Raw genomic sequence first — 25,274 nt, 5'->3', positions numbered from 1 at the left:
CAGCTGCCATGAAGGCCTGCCTATTCTGGCAGAATAAACTAGAATCTCCTGGAAACTAAACTGATAACATCAATGTGCTTCTTCTTTAGCCGATCCTTTGTTGATTTTATGACATGTTTTGGGTCACCGTTGTGCTGGAAGACATATCCGTGATCCAGCTTCAGTGTTCTGGCTGAGGGGTGAAGTCATCCTGTATCCTTATTAGAAAAACAACCCAAAAGCATGATGCTTCTACCTCCATGCTTGACTGTGGGGAGGGTGTTCTTTAGATTATACTCAGCATTTCTCTTCCTCTAAACATGGCGGGTCGAGTGACCACAGCGTTTCCTCACAATCCTTCACTGAATCATTTAATGTTCATTGGCAAACTTAAGATGGGCCTGTACACCTGTCTTCATGTACAGGGACCATATGAGCACTGCAGGATTTCAATCCATTACATCCATTCAGTCCTTACTGAGTTACCAATGGTGTTCTCTGTGATTGTGGTACCAGCAATTCAGATCATTAACAAACTCCTCCCTTGTAATTTTGGGCTGATCCCCCACCTTTCTCATGATGATCTTCATCGCACGAAGCAAGATCTTGCATGGAGCTCCACACCAAAGGCGATTCATTGTCATTTTGTATGTCTTCCATTTCTGAATAATCACACAAATAGCTATCATTTTCTCACCAAGCTTCATGCTGATTGTTCTGTAGCCCATTACAGCCTTGTGCAGGTCTACAGTCTTGTCTCAGACAGATCTTCGGTCTTGCCCATAGTGGTGGAGAGGTTGGAATAGCGTGCTTTATACACACACTATACACACGAGTATCTATAACTGATTGATTGGTTGACTGATTGTCATATGTGTTACACATGGGCAGACAGCCAGTTTATGGGGTATCAAATACTTATTTCACTCAATGAAATCCAAATCAACGTATGACTTTTATGTGATGTGTGGATTATTTCTGGATTTGTGGTCGATATTCTGCCTGTCGCCAATAAAGTGAAACTACAATTACAATTAGCGATTGTTCATTTCTTTACAAGTGAGCAAAGTATAAATTCAGAAGGGGATCAGATAGTTACCCCACGGTGGATTGTCTTGATCTGTGCCAAATGTGGACTGTTTTAAGGTCAACAAGGTCATTAAATTTGAATAGACCGTCGATTGAAGCAATCAGTATGAATGCAAAAGTTTTAATAATTTCATCATATACTATATCATCATTTTTGTCACGCGTTTTCTTACTTTGAACTGAGTACTTTGTAATAGTTTAGCATTAGTAAATCAGCTTACTTCAATAACATTTCATTCATACTGGACCTGACTCGATGATTTGGCTGAGTAAATATACGATACATTATACTTTTCAAGAGAGTATGCAGGTTTGTGGTTTCTCTTTAAATTTCTGTTAAATTTGACTTCCGCATGGAAGTCCCGCCCCCTCTCACAAAATAAAAGTGCTGCTGTCGCAAGGTCTTGTGACTTGACTGTAACTTGTCAACAAAACAGTAATGCTGAAGTTCGTGTCGCTGTTGCTGGCCCTTAGTTTCTCCCAGGGCCTGCAGCACAACAACATCGACGACTATGTTGAGGCCGAGCCCGTTTTCGAGGCGTCAAAGTACGGCTCCCTGTGGCCTCTGCCGCAGAAAGTGCAGATTTCAGAGGTTTCATTCAAGTTAACCAGTAGCAGCTTCAGGATTGTTGATGCCAAAGCGTCGTCCGCTGGACCGAGCTGCAGTCTCCTACAGAGCGCATACAGGAGGTGAGCAGCTGTGTTTATATTTATTTATTTAAATCGCTGCACATAATTTATATATGTGGCGAAATCTCAACACCGCAGCCCGTGTTGCGTTCAGGGGCCAGTTTCCACCCTCGTGCTGTCTCTCTCTGCAGGTATTATGAGTACATGTTCGGCAGCGCTAAAAAGCAGTGGTGGAGCAAAAACAACAGGCGATCAGATCCCTCTGATCTGTCCGAGCTGCAGGTGTGGATCACATCACCTGACTCTGAATGTGACGGATACCCCAGTGTGACTTCTGACGAGTCATGTGAGTACCTTCCCTTCCTCGTTCATGTCATGTTTAACGGCGGTACTAAACTGCCTTGCGTCACAGAGGGGAAATGCTGTACTTTTTACTCTATTACATGTATGTTCCAGCTTTTCAGGGTACTTCCCACTTTATGATTTTACAAAGCAAACCAAACGAAAAAGATGTGCAATGAAAGTGAAAACGAATGAATGAAAATATGGAGCAAATTTGTACAGCTGTTTTATATTGATTATGTATGAAGTGTTCCTAACTTTATTGTAACTACTGCCACCTGAAAACAAATTTTCATACTATGCAACCATGTGGAAAAACTAAGTACACCCTTACAGCCTTAAAGGCACAAGTTTGGGCATTTAACATCCCAGGAAATTCACCCCAAGGTCAGAGCAAAAGCATTTCAGACACTACAGGCCTCAGTTAGTATGTTAAATGTTAAAATCCATGATAGTACAATTACAAACAGCCTCTCCTAATGGGTTGTTTGGAGAGGTTTTTAAATGTGCATAAGAATGAATCACAACACTTCTGGAACAATGCCCAAGGGGTGATGTTTGGTCATAATTTACAACTCCAAATTTCGAACGCAGTTAATCAGCACAAATACCTCATACCAACTGTCAGCCATGGCTTTTGGGCCAAAATGCCTCTACCCCAACAAGAGACTATTCCAGTCATACAGAGAACACTACAACAGTACAATACTACAATAAGCAAACAATAGTTTGAGGCATTCTGCTGCTGACTCAAGGGGTGTACGTAGTTTTTAACAGGACTGCGTAGTCCTGTAGACAAGTTCGTTTTCACAACTGTATATAAATGATCTTAATACTTCGTCCATCTGTGATTATGCAGAAATGAATATTGCAAACTGTTATCTGCCTCTGCATGATGAGCATGATATTTATCTACTCTTGCTTGTGGTTTCTCTCCTGTTTTCTTAGACTTTAACACCTGACTTAGAAGAACATTTAGAAATCAGACTGAAATGAAGAAAAAAAAACAGGTTTATATTGTGACATTTTAAAGAGATTAAAATTTCATTAAATTACAGAGTTTAATTACATTTTTGACATGTGACTTCTTACAAAACATCAGTATTGACTTTAGTACCACCAACTTGCATTTTATTTGATTTACAAATGAAATTGTTTTCATTCAAAGAAAGTTATAACATTCATTTTTCTGTGAATGCTCTGACTAATATTTCATTGATGATACATTTATTTACATTGGAAATGCAGGGTAATTTCAGTGCACTAGAGCATTTTTGGCTGGTTTCCGTGGTCACACTGAAGACTTTGCAGTGGAATTAGTGATCCTGGAGAGCAAATACTAGAATTAACCCAGTTAATCTACACCAAATGTTCAAATCCTTCCTTAAGGCCGTGACTTGACCATTTCCGTACCCTGACCTGAACACCTCTACAACAATCAGCCAAGTTTTGACATGCTGAATATGCAGTAAACAGGTGGTGGTTTCTTACAGATGAACTGACAGTGAATCAGCCAGTTGCTGTCCTGAAGGCACCTAAGGTCTGGGGAGCTCTGCACGGTAGGATTTACAGCATTTATTTTCTTTGTCAAATAATTTCTTATTTCCCCTTTTCTGTTTAGTTGTAAGAAAACAAATTCTTTCTTTGTCTTTTTTTTTTTTTTAATTAAATAGCTCATGAATAGTTTTTGTTTATCTTGTTTGTTTTTTTTGAGAAATTTCCTTATTCGATTACTGGCTTATAAATGATCATGTTGCACCTCATTTATTTGTGTACAGTAATAGTCTGCTCATGTCTTCAGTGTTTGCAAATGCTAAATGGACTCATACTTGTATGGTGCTTTTCTGCTCTAATTGAGCACTCAAAGTGCTTTTTACTGCGCTCACCCAAAGTCCTACACATCCTACACACACTCAAAATCCTATGAACACACTGGGAACATGTAGGCTGAAGGAGCCGGGATCAAACCACAACCTTCCAATTGGTAGCCGAGCCACAGCTTCCTGTTTATAACTTTAATGCTAAGCTAACTATAGTTGTAGCTTCATAGACTCTTTGTGCAAAAGTACTGGGCCACCTACAGGTGCTGCTCAGCCTTGGAAACCCAGACCACGAAGTTCCTAGTGCACAGTTTTTGTGCTGATGTTAATGCCAAAGAAGGTTTGGAATCAGCTGAGCTTTTACACAGGACGCACCTCAACACGACTTGTTGTTGTTGAACTTTGGTCATATTATCCTTTGCTGTTTTCAGATTACATTTAGTTTTATGGGTGTGTAATGTTTTCCAAGAACTGTATCATGTGTTTATTTTGGATTGCTATATTTTTTGTAGGCCTGGAAACCTTTAGCCAGTTGGTGTTTGAAGATGAATATGGAGCTGTAAGTTAAAGACATTTGGCTGGTTCTGTTTTTTTGTTGTTGTTGTTTTGTTTTCTACCATATTAATCCTTAAAGAACTTTTTGTGAGCTAGATTTGAATTGAAGTTCTTTTTTTCCAACTTTGCATCTTTTTCAGAAAAGTATCAATGCAACAGCAATCAATGACTTCCCCAGGTTTCAACACAGAGGCATCTTACTGGACAGCTCTCGGCACTTCCTTCCCATTAAAGTCATTTTGGCCAATTTGGTATGACTTTTTAAAAAAGTTTTACCTTTCAATCATTTAACAGACTTTCTAAATTACTTTCTCTCCTGGTTCATTCATACAGGAAACAATGGCAATGAACAAATTCAATGTTTTCCACTGGCACATTGTTGACGATCAGTCCTTCCCTTACTTAAGCCGAACCTTCCCACAGCTCAGCGAGCAGGTCGGTACAAAGTTTGTTGGTTTTAAACTTCACCAGAGAGGAGCAGGGTGCTTTTTATTAAGAGTGCTGTGATCCACTGTTCGCAGGGAGCTTACCACCCATACACCCACGTGTATACACCAGCCGATGTGAAGATGGTAATCGAGTTTGCTCGTCTAAGAGGCATTCGCGTCATACCGGAGTTTGACACTCCAGGACACACACAGTCTTGGGGCAAAGGTGAGGTTTTTAGACTTTTTAGTTTTAACTTTTTTTTTTTTATTTGAAGATGTCTTGATCTTTACTCTATCACTTCCCATCAGGCCAAAAAGATCTTCTCACACCCTGTTACTCTGGGTCCAAACCCTCTGGCTCTTTCGGGCCAGTGAATCCCATCCTGAACACCACGTACGACTTCATGGCTCAGTTCTTCACGGAGATCAGCACAGTGTTCCCCGATGGCTACGTTCACCTGGGAGGTGATGAGGTGGACTTCACATGCTGGTGAGACTGTGCACACATAGTCAGAAAAATTACTTTTCGCCTCAGAGGTCAGGCAACAGATATTAGCTGCTGGCTTTGTCCTGCAGGAAGTCCAACCCAGACATTCAGAAGTTCATGGAGCAGCAACATTTTGGAGACGACTACAGAAAACTGGAATCATTCTACATCCAAAAGTATGTTTCCCACCAAACCTCTGTTTGCTATTTAATAGTTGAAATGAAAAAAAAAAGTTTCCTTTGATGCTTTCTTGATCCAACAGACTCTTGGATATTGTGACCTCTACCAAGAAGGGCTACCTGATCTGGCAGGAGGTCTTTGACAATGGTGTTAAGGTAAGGTCTTGAAACATTAGCTAAATCAATTTGAATGTTGAATGCTTAATCATCAATTTAACTTTGATTTAATTTGAAGTTTTTCATTTAGTTAGTGAAGGACTAATTGGAAAAATTAAGCTTTTTTTACTTTCTAGCTGAAAGTTGGATAAATACTCAATTGTCTAAATGCTAAATTATAGGCTCGCACTAGTAGCCGGTTACTGGGGCTACAATTACCATGATACATATATATATTTCTCATGAGCCTGAAAGGAAAGGTGACTCCAGACTTCTGCACAGTACTGTGTAATTGTGTTAAACTGTCATGAAATTGGTCACTTTTCTCAGGAAGCTTGTTAATATTAGCTAGCTGGCAATCATAGTGAAATATTCAAACAATCAATACTGTGAAATGATGCTAAGACCAAACAAGCTCAATTTGCATCATTAAGAAGCTTGTCTTGCCTGTATGGGGTCCTGGCTACTAAAGTTTGAGAGTCAATGGCTTAAAAGATTTAAAGTCTGCTTATTAGACTTTGGGATTTTATGATGTAGGCCGTAACAGCAATTTACCCATTTCAAGACTTTGTAGTAAGCTTAGCTTACTAGCTTTTAATGCTAACTTAGAGACAGACATGAAATTAGTCTTGAGATTCTCATCTAACTCTTGGCAACAAAGCAAAACGATGTTACACCAGTCATGTCCTCTAATCATTTCTTTAGTCACAGTCAACCTTCATGTAACGATTTAACTCAAGTGCACGAGTTTGATTTGTAACCATTCCAGCTAAAGCCTGACACGGTAGTGCATGTGTGGATTGGTGGCGGAAGTGATAAGGAGATGAGCAATGTCACGGCAGCAGGCTACACCACCATCCTCTCTGCTCCATGGTACCTAGATTATATTAGCTACGGGCAGGATTGGCAGAAGTACTACAAAGTTGAACCACTCAACTTTGAAGGTCAGTTTTAAACAAGAATTGGTCATATTTTGAATATATATTGATATGAACTCAATTTTTTTGTTACTTCCAACAGGCTTACACTTGTACACTTGAAAATTGCACAGTTGTGACAAAAGGCCAACAGACTGAACATGGGGCATTGTGGTTGGTGGTTTCAGATGTTGTTCCTTTTAATGTGCAGATGTTTTCACCACTATGGGGGACCAATTGCATATTTGAAATGATACTGAAAAAACTGAGAAGGAAGTCATGAGTAAACAATGTTGGGTACATTTGTGCATGACTGGTCGAAATGTGTAAGGTTTGGTTCTCTATAAAGCTGGAAAAAGCTTTTGTCTTGGTTCCTCTCCGTACTTTTCTCTTATGTTCTCATTACTGAGATGTCTGTGTATGTGTGTGCTGTGTAGCTGAAAGCAGACACACTAATCCACGTTTGGAAGGGAAACCAGGAACAATACCAGAATGAGATGGCAAGCGTTACTGCATCAGGGTACCAGACCCTGCTGTCCACTCCCTGGTACCTGAACCGTATCTCCTACGGGCAGGACTGGCAGGGCTTTTACAAGGCCGACCCACAGGACTTTAAGGGTTTGTGTCTGCATTAATGATTCATATTTTTTTTTTTTTAAGGTCATTTCCGATTCATATTTACAACCTTTCAGAACTTGACCCCGTTCATGTGATAATATTTTATTGCTTTGTTGTTGTCAGGGTCACACTGTAGTCAACTTTTGGCCTAGATCTCAAGTTTCAGGAAGGTCACTCCTGTGCAAATTGGTGTAAGCCTGTTCAGTAACGAGCAGAAAAATAAATTAATATTCTACTGTCATTCGGGAGAATATATAATTTTGATAATTAAATTATTTTATTCATCACTGTTGTCCCTTATCAGTTTTTCGAATGTGTCATTGTTGAATTTCCCTGACCCGATCAAATGCTAAATTTTAAAACAGGAACTGATGAGCAGAAAAAGCTGGTGATTGGTGGAGAGGCCTGCTTGTGGGGAGAGTATGTGGACGCTACAAACCTCACACCCAGACTTTGGTAAGCCTGATATAAGTGCATTTTAATAGGTGATTAACAGACAATATGCATATTATCAGTTCTAAATGAGGTAAATGCTACCTGAGCTCGACAACACATGACATATTACACTCTTTTATTCAATAACTAAGCAAAAATGCAGAAGCAGTGTATGGAAAACGAAGTGCACTTTATCATTCGGTAATTGTTTTCTCTCACAACATTGTGGAGGGATTTTGGCCCTCTGTTGTTTACAATGTTCAGTTTATTGAGGTTTTCAGGAACCTTTGAGAGCTATTTGCATGAACACAGCTCTCTTGAAGTATTTATCTAATGCTGTGGAGTATTTCAGTCAGGTTTGAGGTCGAGAGCGTGGTCTGGACTTTGACTGTGCCAATACAGCATTACTTTTTTCTCTTTCAGCCATTCTGTTATTGGTTTTCTGAATTTTCTGAATCTTAAATCTCACATTTGATTCTACAATACTTTAGTATTCAGAGGAGTTCATGGTTGACTCGGTACAACCTGAATCATCACCCCTCCACCACTGTGCTTGGCAGTTGTTAAGAGGTGTTTGTGCCAATGCTGTGTTCGATTTCCACCAATTTGGCCAAAGACTTCTGTTTTAGTCTCATCTGTTCAAAGGATATTATCCCCGAAACCTAATCTGTGCTGCCATGTTTTAGAGGAGAGGCTTTCTCCTGGCAAGTCTTCCAAACAAACCCATACTTGTTCAATTTTTTCTGATTTGAGACTTTCAAAATGTCCATATAAGCCCTCCCAAATTGATGGGCAGCAACAATTGCTTCTCTAAGATCACTGCTGATTGCTTTCCTCCTTGGCATTGAGTTAACCTGAATACTCCAGACAACCAAAACTTCTGCTTCTTGTTATTACTTCCAGGCCTCGTGCCAGTGCTGTGGCAGAGCGGCTGTGGAGCGCCAAAGACGTGACCGACATCGGCGATGCCTTCAACAGACTGTCGCTGCACCGCTGCCGTATGGTAGAGTAAGTATCAGAGGAGCCTTTGTACCACTAATTTGTATCTACCTGCTAATTTTATCAGTTAGCAGGTGCCTTTCTGTTAAGAGGAGATTCATTTAGGTATTTTGCATTAAGGTGTTGTACCACTACTAAATAATTGTGTCCTACATTAGGCGCGGCATCCCAGCTGAGCCGCTGTTTTCCAGCTACTGTCCACGTGAGTACAAGGGTGTCTGAAAACGAAGACCAGACACAGCAAATGAAATGGAAAGGGAAGAAATTCATATTCTTTTGACTATTCTTCAACTATATGAAACTAAAATGTTGAACTGCCTAGATCACTGTACCGATGAGCTCTGAAACACATCGTCCTTTTTTAGATTTGCTCCACAGAACTTTTAAATCACATTTAATGTTGAGGGTGTTACTGTTATGATTGCACTTTTTTTATGAATGTTTCTAGAATTCATTGTCAATAAAAAGTTAACAGTTCAGAAGATTTTTCTGGTTGTTTACAAAATAAAAACCAAGGATTTAAAGTGACTGGTTTCACATTTATTTTAGAACATCATACACAACTTCTTGTCACTGTTAACCAGCTGTAGATATTCACAGAATAAATATTTGATCCAGACTAATTATTACTGTCTGAGGGGGAGGAAAACAATCATCTCTCTGTTTGAGAAGGCTTCTGGTCACATTACTGAACTGGGATCACAGCAGGCCAGAGAGTCTTTTGAGGAGTGTGTTCTGCTCCTGAGGGTTCATGGCCTCGTAGGTATCCAGCTCCAGGGAGAAGGTGGCGTTGCCAGATGTCAGTGTTCGTAGAACAGTGGAATAACCCTTTACGTGGACACAAATGTTTAAATCATAAATAATTCTCACTAGCAAATTAAACCTTCCAAAAAAAGCAATCTGTTAACATTTGAGTGTCCTCTCACCATCATCTCAGCCAGGGGCACGGTTGCTAAGAGCACCTTGTTGTCATGACGGCTCTGGATGTCTCTGACCGTTCCTCGTCTTTGAGCCAAGTCTCCCAGCACCGAGCTGAGGTGGTCATCACCGACAGTCACTTCTAACGACATGACTGGCTCGAGGACCTGTCCGCCCGCGAGCCGCAGGGCCTGCATCCAAAGAAATGGAACCACAGCTCAGCCTGATAGTTCCAGCACTAACCAATTAGAGTTTATCAATAATGCTTTTACTTTCAGCATGCAGCGAGACACGCAGGCAGACACCATGGCAGGTGATGTCCCAGGTTCTATGGTAACACGCTGCATCAGTGTAGACACACTCTGCAATGGGTAACCTAGCAGTGGACCTGAATGAAGGAGTTATTGCAATTAAGGGGGGGAAATTCAGTACAACAGATTAAAATGAAGTTGTAATAAATATACAGCATATAATTAAAAAAATATTTAACCAAAATAAGGGACGTTCCAGTGCTTTGTGTGTTTTAAGTCATAAAAATGATACTTCACAAAAGAAAAAATGAGTTTGGTCCATTTACCTTGAAGAAATGAGCTGTGCACTCCATTCTCCACTGCCTCTTTCATTTCTGCTGAAACCTGTCCCTCTAATTCTTCCGTGAAAGCCAGTTCGCATGAACCACCCACTGAGGCGATATCCACAGGCCTGACAGCCAGCTCCACTGTTACGACATGTCTTCTCTCCCCTACTGTGCGGTCCAGCGTGTCTGCACAAAATTCATAAAAATAATTTGACGGCTGCTGCGCAAAGCTGACGAAAACTGTTCCTCCAAATGTAACAAGTGAAAAGTGTTTGTACCTGAAGCCGAAGCCTCGTGGAGAATTGTCTCTCTGTAAGCAACCTGCAGCGGCCCGAGGTGAGTCTCAATGCCGTACTCTCTTCTGATTCGATCGTGGATGATCTCGATGTGCAGCTCTCCCATTCCGCATAAAATGGTCTGAGAATGGAGAGCGAAGGTGGTTTCGGTGACTCGTTCTAGCACTGGACAGAGAAAGTCCCGGCTAATCCGGTGCATTACCTGACCAGAGTCTGGATCAACTCGGACTTTGAGACTGGGGTCTTCTCTTTGGAGGCAGTTGAGCACATTTTCAAGATCTTTCATGGTAAAAAAAAAAAATTAATAAGTGAGTGAGTGAGCACAGTTGGTGAAGCACAGCTACACACTTTGCACATAATCGCCTCAAATAACTGACCGGCCTGTTTGGACATAGATGGCGGTTCTATGGTGCAGAAGAAGACGGGATCAGGGACCTCCACTCCTGACAGGATCACGCTGGCACACTCTCTGCTCCTCTTTCCCGCCTCGCTGTCATTTTGGGCTCGACGGGCCGCGGCTGCTGCTGACGCCTTCGATGACACAATAGTGTCTCCTGTAACTGTCTTAAATGAAAGGAGAAACCATAAGGAACATTTGAGGGGGGGGGGATCTTAATTTAAGCAAATATTGGAAATTTAGATAAGCTCTACCTGCTTGAGTCCCACAGTAAGAGCAATATTTCCCGCTGTCATCGAAGGGATTTCTACATGCTGGTCAGCAAATGGCACCAGCAGCCTGCTCATCCTCTCACTGCAAATATACAAGATTGGACATGCTTTGTTGTAATAATGACTGTGATGGAGTACGTCTGTGAAAGTGTGTTACACTGCAGCTGCTGTGGAGATCAGAGGTTCGAAACTGCATACGTGCTGTTCCTGTTGATGTTGTGGAGCGCCGTCTGTGGTTTCAGAGTACCAGAGTAGATCCTAAGAAACACCAGAGGGCCGCGCTGCTTGTCGTGGAGAACCTTGAAGGCCAGTGCACACAGGTCATCTTTGTACCACCGCCTGTGAGATGATAATGAACAAGCCTTAAGGGCCTCCGTGTATCAGTCTTGTTTGTCCAGCACATCCCACAGCCGCTCGATTGAATTTTCAGAATTTGGAGGCCAAGTCAACCATTCCTGATGCTAACATGACCATTGTTGGCCTTTTCAGAGGTTGACAGAGGTGAGCATGGAAACCCTGACGGGTCTGCAATTACGGATCCCCATATGCAACAAACTGGGACACACAGTGTATTCTGACACCTCTCTTTCACCTTTCTACTGACCGCTGCAACTCGGGACCACCCCACAAGAGCTGCAGTTTAGGAGATGCTCTGACACAGTCGTCTAACCATCACAATTTGGCCTTCGTCAGACTCGCTCAAATCCTTACACTCTCCCATTTTTCCTGCTTCTAACGCATCAACTCTGAGAGCAAAATGTTCACTTGCTTCCTAATATGTCCCACCAGCTAACAGAAGCCATGACGAAGAGATAATCAGTGCTATTCACAGCATCAACACCAAGCATTCTCTGTAGTTAGGTTCAGTTGTAATCTAGTCAACAGATAAAGAAACAATCATTTCAGTTACAATTAATAATATCAAATTGAAAAAAACAAAACAGCCTAATCTGATCTAAACTAGAGCAATGTGATCTAAAATGATAAGAACGGTGAAAAACATACTTAACTTGGTGTTATAACAGGTCTAGTCTAAGTTAGCAGTAAGCTGAAAGGTTCACTTACACCACATCATGGTGTCGTTCATTAGGAGCAGGCAGGTAGGCAGTGATGGCATCTAAAAGAGGCTGAACACCTTTGTTTCTCAAAGAGCTGCCACAGAGGACCGGTACACCTTTACGGGCCAGAGTAACTCGCCGCACAGCTTCTTGAAGCTGGAGACGTGTTCGACACTGATAAGTCTATATTCACAAGAACTAACAGCAGCACTGATGTACTTTAAAAGGTCATATTGGGGCACTACAATTTGCAAGACTTACTTTAGTAGAGGGAATGGCATCGAAATTTTCGCTAAAATCGGTTAGCAACAGTTCTGCAAATTCATCGTCCAGATCAGCGACCTGTGATTTGAGAAAAGACGTGTAAACTGGAAGAAAAAATCGGAGGCACCTTAAGAAATGCTGGAAAACATTACTCCAATCTGATCGTGTACCTGCTCAATTAAAGCTGTCCTTGCATCGCTGACCACCTGCAGGAGGTCTGGATCATCAGACCGGTCAAGAGCTTTGACTTCAAACACTCTGCCATCATCTCTCATAGATTTCATCTTCCACATCAGCTTCTGGCTGGTTAACAAGTCAACAACACCTGTGAAGTTCTTTCCACTGCCAACAGGAATCTATGACACAGGGGTTTATAGACTGTGAAATATCGCTGCTGTGTTGTATTGTTGTACTAAAAGACACTCTGTTCAGTTCATCCAGTAAGTACATTTTGTTTTAAACCTGTTTTTGTGCTAGCCAAGTTTAGGATCAGATTTAATATCCTAGGCTTACATGCACACTGGTGCAGTGTTTTAACTGTGAAATATAATATTATATATATATATATATATATATATATATATATATATATATATATATATATATATATATATATATATATATATATATATATATATATATATATATATAAAAACGCTGTTGATGTGTAGATGTCAGTTGAGGCTGGAGACTCAAAACTATGTGTAAATAAAATCTGAAAAATAAAACAGAAAAACTTTTCAGGAACGTAAAGAGCTGTTGAAAATTTCTGATGACCTACCTGCAAGAGGACTGGATTGGCTTTCAATTTCTGCCTTATGCTCTCAATGCAGAAACTCAAGCTGAAAGAAAACAAAATGAAAGAGTCTCCATTTTAACACTGCAACAGAAAAGTAAAACAAAACTTGCATTAAATGGGAAAACTTAAACTGAGTCCCTCACTTCGCTGCAGGCTTGTCCATCTTATTGAGGAAACAAACACAGGGGATGTGGTGCTTCTCTGCTTGTCTCCACACGGTCAGAGTCTGAGCCTGTTGGCGTTTTCAAAGGAAAAACCCCCACAATGATCAGAGCCTGAAGCCAATTTTTTAATGAAAAAAAGAAGGTGTTTGGAAAAGGGGAAATAACCTCAACGCCAGCCGACGCGTCGAACACCGCCACAGCCCCATCAAGCACACGAAGTGCCCGTTCCACCTCAAGCGTGAAGTCAACGTGTCCTGTAGTGATGCAGTCATTCAGTCATTTTTTAAATTTCTACTAGAAGTTGCCTTATTTCTTTATTCTTACCTGGTGTGTCTATGAGATTTATTCTATGACTTTTCCAGTCAAAGGTTACTGCTGCTGACTGTATGGTGATGCCACGCTCTCGCTCTTGGGCCATAAAATCTGTCACTGTATCCCCATCGTCAACATCTAAAAACAACAGTGACATGAAATCAAATTGTTTAAAAAAAACATTTTAAAAAAAGAATCAGAGTCAGGTTTGGATAATTAAGAATTAGCATCACTGCTGCATGCTGTTTTCCTGCACACCTCCCAATGCCCTTGTGTAACCGGCGTAGTAAAGCATCCTCTCTGTGGTTGTCGTCTTGCCTGCATCAATGTGGGCCATGATGCCGATGTTTCGGATTCTGTAGACACACGAATTGGGACTCTAAGAACACAGCAGAATCTGCCGGGTACTTTTTAATGCAGATGCAGAATGCAATTAAATTACTCACCTGGATATTTCAGGGTTGACGAGAGCCCGTAATGATTTGACATCATCTATGACAGGAACAGGAAGCACAATTATGAGGATTTCACTGCTGCCACATTAAAGTCTATCGCTGACTAGTTTATCCTGCAACTGACTGTTGTTGACTGTTGTATTACAGGAAAGAACAGCAAAGGCCTAGTTTGCTTTTATTGATATCTTTACAAACGTACACCCAAGATTTCTGAAACCAGTTGTTTTTTTTCACATTCTGCAAAATAATTTAATTTATTTAAGAAGGTCTCAAACTATTTTTAAATGCAGAGCAATAATTAAGTTTAACAATCTCAAACTAAAACACACACAATGATAGGTGTTTGTACTTCATATGAAAATATATCTTAAATATAACACGAATCTTCACCTAACCAATGAATCCAATAAGAGAACTTACCTGGAAGAAGGCTGTAATGTCTCTTTACGTGACAGCTTAGTCTACATCTGCAGCACTGCAGCCCCGCAGCGAATAAACGCCTCCCCTGTGGACCAAAACCAGGTTATCAAATCATAAGAGTTCATATACCTAATCACTGGCAGTACTGATTTTTTTGGGGGGTGGGAAAAAATTATATCTCACCCTAATCATCCTGCTAAAGGTCTGCAATCCCCTGAGAGACATTTTTAATATCTGCTTATTATCCGAGCTGCCTTTTCTTCAGAGTCAGAGAAGACTTGAGCCATACTGGAGGAACATTAGACAGAAGAGGACTGAACGAAGCAATGTCAGCCGACTCTTTACGGATGCAGCACAACATTTAAAACAGGAGAGCCGGGAAGACTGTAGTTCTAATCAGCCGATTATTGAACTTTACCCAAAACCGAAAGAAGCCCTACATAAATGAAAAAAAAATGTTATACCTCTCAAAACATTCACGCTTGGTACACGTCAAAATGCATCCCCGGGACACCTTAGAGGTCATAACATAGTTCCGGCTATGAAATCAATTCTGTTTCCGTCCATATTTGCGGCTGTAGCTCATTTAATATACTTTTATAATTTACAATAGCGGTTTTGTAAGTTTTTCTATTCGCAGCGTGTACAGTAAACTTTTTCCGTCCGTGTGTTACATTAAACTGAGGCCGGTCAGTTGAAACGAACGGACAAGTGGTTACAGAACGATGACGTCCTTCCTCTAAGTATCGGCTCCGGGGAAAACAACATCAGAAGGACCCCAGCCTGAAGCAAAAAAACACCGAAACTTTGCGTCTTTACCAACTGTTAGTTTCTACGACACGCTTATCGTAACACGTAACTCCACGCACACAAAATGGTAAGAAATCAAATCGTTTAAAATACACTAATTGGCTTTTATCAGGGAGTTTAACGCGTTAGCATGTCGTGCTAGCGTTAGCTTTGGATTACATGTGGCTGAGTGACGCGCTCCGCTGCTCTGAACAGCACTGTGATTCTTACTGTGTCAAAACATTTTGATATTACTTAACCGAGTGCGTTATATTCCCTCTAATGTTAAAATTAAGAACATTTTCGGTTATTTATCTGTGGAAGAGCTATGTTAGGTGAAGCTAAAGGCCATTTCGCTCTGCTTTTGTAGAGCTTTTATATTTTAGACAGTGAAGCTGACTGAAGTTCATCTGAACTGTCATACCTCTTATGCGTTTCTGCGTTGAAATAATCTCCCCTTGTCGTTTTACATCTGGACAAACCTGCCTGTTATGTGTAAAACAAATTCATAATTTAGCCTTTAATGAGTAGACATTACATGTAAACAATCAGTTACAAGTGTTTTGTTTTTGTTTTTTTTTTTAACCCTTCTGGCCCTTTTCTTTGATATAATATTTGATGAACATATTCCATTAAATTTCAAGTAGATCTAAGCTTCTTAATGTAAATTAAATAACTTCACAGCCCAACGTAGTGTTTTGGAGGTTTAAGTTAAATGAAACTTTTGTGCTGTGATGAAACCATTAAGGTTTGAATTTTTGTTGGCATTTCTGTTTCTGCCATCTGAACCAGTGCTGTCACAGAGTCAGCTGTTTACAACTTATTTAAATCATGAATTTTGAATCAGAAAAATATTGTTGACTTCCATGATCAGAGGTGTGTGGGACAACATCTCCAGCCTGCTGCCCTTTAATAAGAATCTGTGAAAACACACACTCATTTTGACAATATGTGCTGACCTATTTATTTTTGTTGTTGTTTTGTTGCTAACCTTGTGCTTTCTACATCTCATTTTTGGTGGGGTGGTTCACAGAGCTGTAGAAACACCACCAGGCTGCTCTGCTTTCATTGAGAAACTCGTATAGCTCAGCAGTAAATTCAGATGTGCCTGCTTCAAAACCTCTAGTACTCTTTATAGATTTTTTTTTTTTTTTTAGAATTAGACAGTTGTGGAGTTAAATCACTGAACAGGCTGTTATCAGTAGTGCTGGAGCTACGGTGTACTGAATCCTGTGCAGTAGATTTTACTTGAAATTGCAAAGAGAAGCCATGCTCTTATTATATGTTTTAATTGGGTTCAATTGATTTTCATGATTGTTTTGTTTCTCTTGTAGCCCCAGAACGAGCACATTGAGTTACACCGCAAGCGGCACGGATACCGTTTGGATCACCATGAAAGGAAAAGGAAGAAGGAGAGCCGTGAGGCCCACGAGCGGTCTCACAAAGCCAAGAAGATGATAGGTTTGAAGGCCAAACTGTACCACAAACAGAGACACGCAGAGAAGATCCAGATGAAGAAGACGTGAGTTAAAAAAAAAAGAAAGAAAGTCAAATACAAAACACAAAAATACAACTTCCTTAAACATCCAAATATCTAATGTGTCTTTGCAGCATCAAAATGCACGAACAGAGAAAGACGAAGCAGAAGAACGATGATAAGACCCCCGAGGGAGCAGTGCCAGCCTACCTGCTGGACAGAGAGGGACAGTCTCGTGCCAAAGTTCTCTCCAACATGATCAAACAGAAGAGGAAAGAGAAGGCCGTAAGTGTCGGCAAATATCTGCTCATCAGCTGCAGCTTTTCTAGTTTGTTTTTTCAGGGCCATCTTTCATTTTGTGATGTGTGGAAATATTGTCACTGTTTGTAAACTCCACCTTGATTCATTTCTGTAGGGCAAATGGGAAGTGCCTCTGCCCAAGGTGCGCGCACAAGGAGAGACAGAGGTGCTTAAAGTTATCAGAACCGGAAAGAGACAAAAGAAAGCCTGGAAGAGGATGGTCACAAAAGTTTGCTTTGTGGGCGACGGCTTTACCCGTAAACCTCCAAAGTATGAACGTTTCATCAGACCGACGGTAAGATGGAAGCAGATGACAGACTGAAATGTTTGCACGTGTTACACGTTATATTCTGCACTTGAAGGAAACACATTTCCTTCACATGCTCATTGTTTATTGCCATTTTTCTGTTCTGTTTTCAGGGTTTGCGATTTAAGAAGGCTCACGTCACACACCCAGAGCTGAAAGCAACATTCTGTCTTCCGATCCTGGGAGTGAAGAAGAACCCTTCCTCACCCCTCTACACCTCTCTAGGAGTCATCACAAAAGGAACAGTTATAGAAGTCAATGTCAGTGAGCTGGGCCTGGTAACACAAGGAGGAAAAGTTATCTGGGGTGAGTCTTTAAACTCAGCTCATTTACATGTGCTGCAACAGTCCGATCACTCACCAGTCTTGGTAAATGATGACAAAATATCAGTGTTGACAAATTGTTACATATTCTTGGATGAGTGCAGCTGTGTGTATGTTTACTGTATTTCAGGCTACAAATGGTGGAAAAGGGCTAAATATTTAAATGTCATCTATTTCACTCCTTAGGTAAATATGCTCAGGTGACAAATAACCCAGAGAACGACGGCTGCATTAATGCAGTTCTGCTGGTATAAGACTTTGGACCTGCCTTCTGACCGTGCCTGGTAGCTGTTGTGTATCCACCTAAATATGCAACAAGCAATGAAATCTGCAGACTCATGAAGATTTTGGTGCTGAGCTTGGTAACATTGTTTGTAACAAAAAGGACACTCTGAGGGGAAAAGTGTGGCAATTATGGTGTTAAATTTAATAAATAAACTTGAAATGACACCAGATCCTTTTTGACTTTTGCATACTTGTGTGCACACATGTGAAAAATAGTAAAGTAGTCATGATGTTTTCCACTGCGCAAACAGTGATACTGGTTGTTGCTGATAATATTGAGGGTTCGGATACTGTGTTCAACAAAGGAGGACTGTGTGGGATCCTGACGGGCTAAACTGTTACATAAAGCCAGATCACAGCTATAATCAGACATATGAGTGCCATGTGTTCATGACGCTTTAACGTCTTACAAACTGCTTAGTTTACAGCAGTGTATGGTAGATAATAATTAAGCACTAGCAACAGGATCCCTTTGCTGTTGAAAAGCATCATAGAAACATGAGGAAGTCCTTCTTTTGCATTAACATCTCTTTGGACCTCATATTGAGAGCTCCAGCTAGAAGATACCAAATGCAAATTCAGTGTATAGAATCAATTCCATAAATGTCATGGAAAAACAAAGGGACAGGCTTTACCGGAATATGAAACTGCCTGTCAGTCAGTTGTCCAGTTGCTTTTGAGCCTCTGGAAATGAGAGACCTTGTAGAAAAATGGCTGAAATTCTAGAACAGCAATACTTCTGTAAAATCCCTTGAATTTAAGTTAAAGGCGATTGATTTAAAAACCTGTTGTGGTGGTGTAGAGACTGAGATAAGAACCCAAAATTGTATTTTGAGAATAAAGTTGTTTGACTTGAAAAAACACTGTTAATCTCCACATTTCAACTTTATTCTCAGATAAATCAAACTATACTGTTTTATCCTGAAATAAAATAATGCCCATAAATAAAGATTAATTTCAAAACTCACTATTAGTCTGTCTCTAGTACATGAAATGGGACACATATACTTTGAACTCTGAAATTTTGTCTGTTGCAATATAAAGTTGCACATATGCATCATAAAGCTTAGTTAATATTCCTCAAACTGTTGACGTCACACTACCTTTGCAGTGCTTAATTTTTTCAATAAAACAATGATTTTTGCTCTGTAATGTGTTTTTAGCTTCACATTTTACTAGACTTTATATTGGCACAAGAGCAAGGTCTTACTGCAATGTATATCACGTTGCGCTTCTCTTTATTTCAGGTTCACTCATTTAGACTTTGCACAGTCAGGTTTTGCAAGTTGTTTGATTATTACGCAACTCATGGCCTAGACCACCTGCTTTAAAGTCAAACCACTTTCATTAAGGAATGATGACTTCAGAAAGACCTTGCAAGTAGACGGCTTAACCACGAACGTATTTTCTTTTTTAATAACGAGTACTGTAACAATTAACATTTAGCTATTTTAATTGGTTTCCGCATGGCTTTCAGGTACTCCTTATACAATCTGTACACCACTGTGTCCTGCTATGTGCCTATGTTCTAACCAAATGTGGAAAAAAAAAAACAGTCCCACAAAGAAAACTGGATATTTTATTTGTGCATTGCTACTCTGGTGGTGTTTACAGCCAAGAAGCTTGGTAAGGTAAGTTTCCATAAGCACCAATTATCTCAGAGTCAGAGGGAGCCATAAACAGCTGTGCAGAAAATGAAAAAGATCCTTGAAATGTTTTCAAAACCCAACAAAGTGTCAGATTTGGGGGAACCAGCAGATCATTTCCTCCTGTGGAAAGTGCCACGATAACACAAGTGTATGCTCTCATGCTCCCTGCTCTTCCTTTCCCAGACAGTATTGTGCTATGAGGGGAATCATTTTTTACTTTCTTTAAATCAAAATAAGATAACTAGTCACATACAACCACATATTTGAATTATCAAAAAAACCCCAAAACAACAATAATAAAAATCCCGAGTTTATGCAGGGCCCAATTGCAGCTCCAGTGATGCAAAAAAAAAAAAAAAAAAAAAAAAAAGTCTGTGGTGTCCTTTCAAGTAGGATTATATTCATGCATTACAAACATATTCATAATATATTATCATATATAATATATTTGCAATGAATCACATGAAGCTAATTTAAGACATTAACAGTAGCACACATGTTTTGCAAATGTTAATTTTAATATGACACATGTAAAACTATTCTGCATCATTACTTTTTGGACTGCACAGTAATCCTTTTCTATAACAGCTTCACTGTGATGATCTCACCTACAAAGTCCTCCCTTGACTTAATTGAATTACATGTACAGTGGACCAGTGGGTAAAAAAAAAACAAAAAAAAACAAACCTAACTTTAAAAGTACTAAAAAGAATTTAAAATTAAGTAGTAAGGCAGGTGTTTTCCAGTAATCTATATGGATGCATTACACATTCATAAAAACAAATGCACCACAGTGACAGTTTCACTGACTGAAGGACACCCTTAATAACCAAGAAGCTCTCAGGAAAATCTCTCTTTGAGATTCTTGCGACATAAAAGCAGACATCAAGCTCTTTGATCAGTTGCAATGGAAAGTATTTCATTCTTATTAATGTTTCATTCAGCTGGCACAGCGCTCTTCATCAGCCCTTCATTCAGTGCGAGTGAAATGTAACACTACAGAAGGCCTCCTGATATCATCTCCATGACCACAAGGCCAGACACAGAAACCGTCACAAAGACCTCTTGAGTCAGCTCTTTAGTCTTTTGGCTGAGTGTTTTCCTCGGGGGAAAAAAAGTGCACATAGTGACCAAGCCCGGCATCCATCAGATGCTGACATTATGTGTAGTAGTCCAGCTTGCTCTCTATCGTCTTGCAGCCTTTCACAGAGAAAACCCTCTCAGATTTGGGAAAATACACTAAATCTCTGGCCACCATGTCTGCCACGTCCTGGTCTGGCTTGATGTCTCTGGCTTTCATCTCGGCCATGGCGCACTGAACGACATGTCGGTACTCCAGAGGCAAGAAAGGGACGAAGAAGTCCACCAGGTTCTTGTCTATCAAATTCGTACGATAAAAGCCACCTGGAACAAAGATTTCCATGTGGAGCAGTTACTCATTTATAAAGGATAATGGCAGAAATATTAGTGTCATTTACACTCACTTTGGTTGTTGTTGAACACTGACAGAGAGAGCGATGTTTCCAGGTCTTTGAGCTCAATCTCTTCTCGATCTCGCCCTTGTTTCCAGAAATCTAACGCCGTCTGTATAATGCTCTCCCCTCCAGCATTGCTATGACAAAGATTAGAAACATAAGATTTAGCGTTCAACTGTCTGTTATCACTCACAGCCTTTATACCTTTATTTACTTCATTGTTGAGAATAAGTATAGCACACTCCTTATACTGCTAGGGATTTTTTTTTTTTGTGGACACCACTGCTCACATTCAGTTGATTTAATAACAACAATAAGACAAAAAGAGCCCATTAGCCATTACCATCTCAGAAACTTCTTTCCAAATGTGTTTTTGAGGAGTAGGAGCATTGCTGTTCACATGCACTGCGCAACACCCACACAGATACAGAACCTGCTTAAAGTGACTTAGTCCTGTGGAAATGCTTTCAGCTTTTCACCTGAGAAAGATGAAGATTGATTTGCGGTAAGAAACCCCGTCCAGCTTGACATAGTAGTCCAGGTAGGGCTTGATGCTGTCGATCAAGCCGGGATGCATCTTGTCCATCTCGTCAAAAATGAACATGGAGCGTTCGCAGTTTGTGACGTTGCCTTTGATCCACTGCTGTAACTGAGACTGAGGAGAGAGAGGCAGCAGAATAAATCGGACCAAACAGAGCAAGACCACTGGGTTTCAATCAAAAGCTAAATGCGTGGCTCTCCATACCTTATAGGTTGCATTTTGACTTTGATGTGGAAAGTGAAGTGTGGATGTGAACACATGAACGAAGCTGCTGTCCATTCCCTCCTTGTAAATGTTTTCAGCAATCAGCTTACTGACAAAGTTCTTCCCTGTGCCCGTCCATCCGTGCAGGGAGAGCACCAGGGGCTTCTTCGGGTTCTCATTGCTCATGAATCCACTCACAGCTTTTAAGATGATGCGTGAAGCGATGTGCTGCCCAAAGAGTTTAGTATCCAGGTCATTTCGGAGACCTACACAGCAGAATGTCAAAGGAATTAACAGCTAAATGTATGAGTCTAAAACAATTTTCTTGTATTCCTTAGCCACAGCAGTAGGGTGGCTAAAAGTCTCACCTTCTTCATTATCATAAACCATTTATAGGTTCATATGTTCATGTAGTTAGTGGAAAGATATATCAACAAGTACCTGACAGGACAGTACAAACTTTGTGCACAAGAAAGAGTAACTGATCAAATGGTTAAAATATAGAATGGATAAAAATTTAAATAAATACTTTAAAAATGTTTAATTAAGTGCACTGACAGCTTGGGTAACCTCCAATTCTCCATTGGATAAGCTGTGAAGACGGATGGATAATTAAATTTGTATTATGGCCATAAAAGATCTGAATCAAACTCCAGCTGCAACTAGGTTTATGGTTCATGTGACCAAAGTACTTTAAGCTGCTCCCAGATCCTCAAGCTGACCAGCTTGGACAATAAAAAAATGGCTAACGTCGTGCCTTTTAGAAGAACTTCATTTAGAACACCCTCTTAATCATACACTGCACGCAGACGAGATGAGCAGTCAAGACTACCTAGAACAGTGGTGTCAAACATAAGCAAACATTTCCATCATTTTACAGGCTGATAAAAAGTTAATGTAAACATTCACAGCACATTTATACACATCTACAGTGAGCTCCTTCAGTCCTTTCACATTTAAAGAGGCAGCAGTGGCGGTCTTTGGCTTAGATCAGGTTACCCGATGGGTCTACACAATGTTCACTGCTGAAAGCTGATCTAAAAGTCTTTTACTCTGATAGTTAGCTTTCAGTTTTGAGGGTTAAAATAAGCCACACCGATAGCACTGTAACGTCGGAGCCGTACGATAACGTAAATAATTAACGTTACAGCTGCCTGCACTTTTAATCGAGGTCAAACAAACCATGTGCACAGAGCTACTATGTTTACACTGCACGGGGCACCTGCTCACCTGTCGCATTGAAGGCGATCCATTTGGAATCGCAGCTTTCGCGAAAGTAGTTGTAGATAGTCCGCCCTAGAGTCGCGCCTATACCGATAACCACTGTTGTTGTGATCGGATCAAATGCGTTAACTAGCACGCCGACAGTCAAAAAAATATGCAAAAGAACATATACGTGTCTCGCTCTCATCGTTAAAACTAACTAATTTCGGATATGAGTCGTTTTCTGTGGCAAAATAGTCATAGCACCACGGTGATACCGCGCTAAACATGTAAACCAACTAGCTTCTTGCTCTACAACGCGGAACTTCCTTATTCGTCACGAACACGTGACAAATGCGTCGCTCTGCGCTCAGCAGGCAAAACAATGTTTATCAAGTTTAAAGATGCAAAAAGACAAGAAAAGAAGAGAAAAGAAAAGCACTATACATGTTTATACCAATAAACTAGTCGTATCGTTAGCTTATCATGTAGCACATCCCCCGCTCAGCTAACGTTAAAGCGGCAGTTAGCGACAGTTGGGGTGTTGTTTGTGTGCAGTTCAGAATAGGTTCAGGTGTGTTTGGTGGGTATGCTACCTGTCTTGTTGAAAGAAATCCACTCTGGTCGGCAGCACTCGTGGAAATAGTAAAAAATGTTCTGATACCTAGCTAAAATCCCGGTGAGAGCCGCAGCCATGCCGACAGCTATGGTGGTGCTAATGGGCTCTATCGCCTGCGTCGTGCCGGAGCACACCAGCATCCACAGCAGCAGGATGTGCCGCGTACTCGGCTTCATTTCTCACAAATGTCGCCGCTTCATAAAACAGAGTAGGAAAAAGACAAAAGCAGGGAGCCTGTGAACGGAGTGAGTGAACTCGATACAGTCAGCTGGCGAAGGTGGCGCTGCGGTTGTCATGGGTCCAAAGGTGAGGTAGCGTCTTCTTCTCCTTATCTATTTTCGGCAGGATTGACAATTCGCGCGTGACGTCTGCCTCTCCCAGGTCCGGATGTTGCAGTCAGTGACTCCCGCAGGGACGTGCACTCCTTTTTTTATTTTCTTTCTTTTCTTTTTCTTTTTTTTCTTTTTTTCTTTTTTTTGTTTTTTAAATATTTGTGTTTTACAATATTTTTCCACACTATGTGGTCTTTGGAATTGTGCTCATAAAGCTCCTCCATGGTTTCACATTAGGTCTTTATTTACAATATGTTACAGTAAGCCAAATATCCCCAGGTCACATTGGACTTGTCAAAAATCAGGATAGTTTTGGTACCAAGGAGAGGCCGCCACATTTTATATATATTATATATTGTTTTGTTGTCTTGTGTATTGTGAAGCTGGTCTTTAGGTGGAGAGCATTGCCAAACACAAACATTTCCCACAGGATAACAGTTATGGAGGAAAATCACTGACCTCAGCTGCAGACTAAATCAGGATATGACAGTTTTGAAAGACCATTCAAAATTATTGCAAAATTCACTGAACTTCTGACGGAGCCATTTGTCCAGTAAAAACATCTGTTTAACATCCAAACTCTTTTTTTTTTTTTTTTTACTAATTCTGGCACTTACAAAATGAATTGTAAGCTATTCATGTATACGTAATATAACATTTTACATAAATAAAAAAGAAACAATACAACAATCTTTGCACTGATATTTATTTTTAATTGTATAAATATGACAGCTCTGGTTCTGCTATAATGAAACAAAGGCCTCTGGCGGACCTAAGGAAGAAGGTGGTCTGATGTCTTTTTGATCCTGATCCTCAAAGAGCTGAGCACTCAGCATCTATCTGCACTCCAGTGCCAGTCTGATCACCATGGTAGTATCTGCACACTACCATGGTGATCAGACTGGCAGGAGAAAAAGAAGAGCATAGAAATAGAGAGGACAAAAAACAAACTATAGGAGAGAGAAGACAGTTTAACAGCATCTGACATAACTAAAGGAGGGGTCACCTAATCTACCCTGACTAAAAACTTTATGGAAAAAGAAAGTTTTAAATACAATCTTATAAAAAAAGAGTGTCTGGATAGTCATGGGTAGCGCTCTGGCTGTGGTGTTTTGGATGAACTAGAAGCATCTCACACAGTTTTCAGAAAAGTCTGATAATAGGTTATTAAGAAATTCTTAGACAAAAGAAGGATTTCCATTTC

The 25,274-nt window shown here is 40.4% G+C and overlaps 4 protein-coding genes across 6 annotated transcripts; 2 read left to right on the top strand and 2 right to left on the bottom strand.

Annotated features, from left to right (window-relative positions):
• The first annotated feature begins 1,412 nt into the window (after positions 1-1,412).
• On the top strand, positions 1,413-9,158 carry hexb (hexosaminidase B (beta polypeptide)). 2 transcript variants are annotated; one of them, XM_084935688.1, is made up of 14 exons: positions 1,413-1,758; positions 1,890-2,044; positions 3,534-3,599; positions 4,373-4,419; positions 4,556-4,666; positions 4,749-4,850; positions 4,937-5,069; positions 5,153-5,333; positions 5,420-5,506; positions 5,593-5,665; positions 6,435-6,609; positions 7,566-7,656; positions 8,539-8,643; positions 8,793-9,158. In XM_084935688.1, exons 1-14 carry the CDS (start codon positions 1,508-1,510, stop codon positions 8,854-8,856), a joined length of 1,641 nt encoding a protein of 546 aa, XP_084791814.1. In that variant the 5' UTR covers positions 1,413-1,507; the 3' UTR covers positions 8,857-9,158. The 2 variants fall into 2 exon arrangements, with proteins under 2 accessions (XP_084791814.1, XP_084791813.1); XM_084935687.1 differs by lacking the exon at positions 6,435-6,609 and adding an exon at positions 7,020-7,200 and having other exon boundaries at positions 1,414-1,758.
• gfm2 (GTP dependent ribosome recycling factor mitochondrial 2) lies at positions 9,153-15,104 on the bottom strand. The gene is made up of 20 exons (XM_084935686.1): positions 14,750-15,104; positions 14,567-14,651; positions 14,138-14,183; positions 13,950-14,047; positions 13,704-13,829; positions 13,545-13,633; positions 13,359-13,447; positions 13,198-13,258; positions 12,587-12,772; positions 12,414-12,494; positions 12,160-12,308; positions 11,293-11,433; positions 11,077-11,176; positions 10,803-10,989; positions 10,628-10,704; positions 10,408-10,546; positions 10,130-10,315; positions 9,825-9,940; positions 9,561-9,743; positions 9,153-9,462 (listed from the first exon to the last, which is right to left on the bottom strand). The coding sequence occupies exons 1-20, from the start codon at positions 14,789-14,791 to the stop codon at positions 9,334-9,336; spliced, it is 2,310 nt and encodes a 769-aa protein (XP_084791812.1). The 5' UTR covers positions 14,792-15,104; the 3' UTR covers positions 9,153-9,333.
• A 182-nt stretch (positions 15,105-15,286) lies between these two features.
• On the top strand, positions 15,287-18,217 carry nsa2 (NSA2 ribosome biogenesis homolog (S. cerevisiae)). The gene is made up of 6 exons (XM_084935691.1): positions 15,287-15,443; positions 16,690-16,877; positions 16,967-17,117; positions 17,248-17,427; positions 17,553-17,745; positions 17,949-18,217. Exons 1-6 carry the CDS (start codon positions 15,441-15,443, stop codon positions 18,014-18,016), a joined length of 783 nt encoding a protein of 260 aa, XP_084791817.1. The 5' UTR covers positions 15,287-15,440; the 3' UTR covers positions 18,017-18,217.
• A 1,391-nt stretch (positions 18,218-19,608) lies between these two features.
• Positions 19,609-24,110, bottom strand: tor1 (torsin family 1). 2 transcript variants are annotated; one of them, XM_084935689.1, is made up of 5 exons: positions 23,716-24,110; positions 21,917-22,182; positions 21,651-21,826; positions 21,181-21,308; positions 19,609-21,100 (listed from the first exon to the last, which is right to left on the bottom strand). In XM_084935689.1, the coding sequence occupies exons 1-5, from the start codon at positions 23,912-23,914 to the stop codon at positions 20,856-20,858; spliced, it is 1,014 nt and encodes a 337-aa protein (XP_084791815.1). In that variant the 5' UTR covers positions 23,915-24,110; the 3' UTR covers positions 19,609-20,855. The 2 variants fall into 2 exon arrangements, with proteins under 2 accessions (XP_084791815.1, XP_084791816.1); XM_084935690.1 differs by lacking the exon at positions 23,716-24,110 and adding an exon at positions 23,147-23,687.
• Between the last annotated feature and the right edge of the window lie 1,164 nt (positions 24,111-25,274).

Source organism: Perissodus microlepis, chromosome 7 (assembly GCF_051167445.1).
Source record: "Perissodus microlepis isolate ML-2025 ecotype Zambia chromosome 7, ASM5116744v1, whole genome shotgun sequence".
In the NCBI taxonomy this organism is placed as follows: Eukaryota; Metazoa; Chordata; class Actinopteri; order Cichliformes; family Cichlidae; genus Perissodus; species Perissodus microlepis.
Note: the sequence above shows the minus strand (reverse complement) of the source record. Positions and strands in the feature narration are given on the sequence as shown.

Coding starts and splice junctions, on each gene's coding strand:
- gfm2 (XM_084935686.1), bottom strand. CDS start 14,791: ATGTCTCTCAGGGGATTGCAGACCTTTAGCAGGATGATTAGG. Junction 12,773..13,197: donor CCAATCCAGTCCTCTTGCAG/GTAGGTCATCAG, acceptor CCTGTGTCATAG/ATTCCTGTTGGCAGTGGAAA. Junction 9,463..9,560: donor TGCCCCTGGCTGAGATGATG/GTGAGAGGACAC, acceptor GTCCACGTAAAG/GGTTATTCCACTGTTCTACG.
- hexb (XM_084935687.1), top strand. CDS start 1,508: ATGCTGAAGTTCGTGTCGCTGTTGCTGGCCCTTAGTTTCTCCCAGGGC. Junction 4,420..4,555: donor TTGAAGATGAATATGGAGCT/GTAAGTTAAAGA, acceptor CATCTTTTTCAG/AAAAGTATCAATGCAACAGC. Junction 8,644..8,792: donor CACCGCTGCCGTATGGTAGA/GTAAGTATCAGA, acceptor GTCCTACATTAG/GCGCGGCATCCCAGCTGAGC.
- nsa2 (XM_084935691.1), top strand. Junction 16,878..16,966: donor AAGATCCAGATGAAGAAGAC/GTGAGTTAAAAA, acceptor GTGTCTTTGCAG/CATCAAAATGCACGAACAGA. Junction 17,746..17,948: donor AGGAGGAAAAGTTATCTGGG/GTGAGTCTTTAA, acceptor TTCACTCCTTAG/GTAAATATGCTCAGGTGACA.
- tor1 (XM_084935689.1), bottom strand. CDS start 23,914: ATGAAGCCGAGTACGCGGCACATCCTGCTGCTGTGGATGCTGGTGTGC. Junction 21,309..21,650: donor TCAATCTTCATCTTTCTCAG/GTGAAAAGCTGA, acceptor TCTTTGTCATAG/CAATGCTGGAGGGGAGAGCA. Junction 21,101..21,180: donor AGTGTTCAACAACAACCAAA/GTGAGTGTAAAT, acceptor TCTTTGTTCCAG/GTGGCTTTTATCGTACGAAT.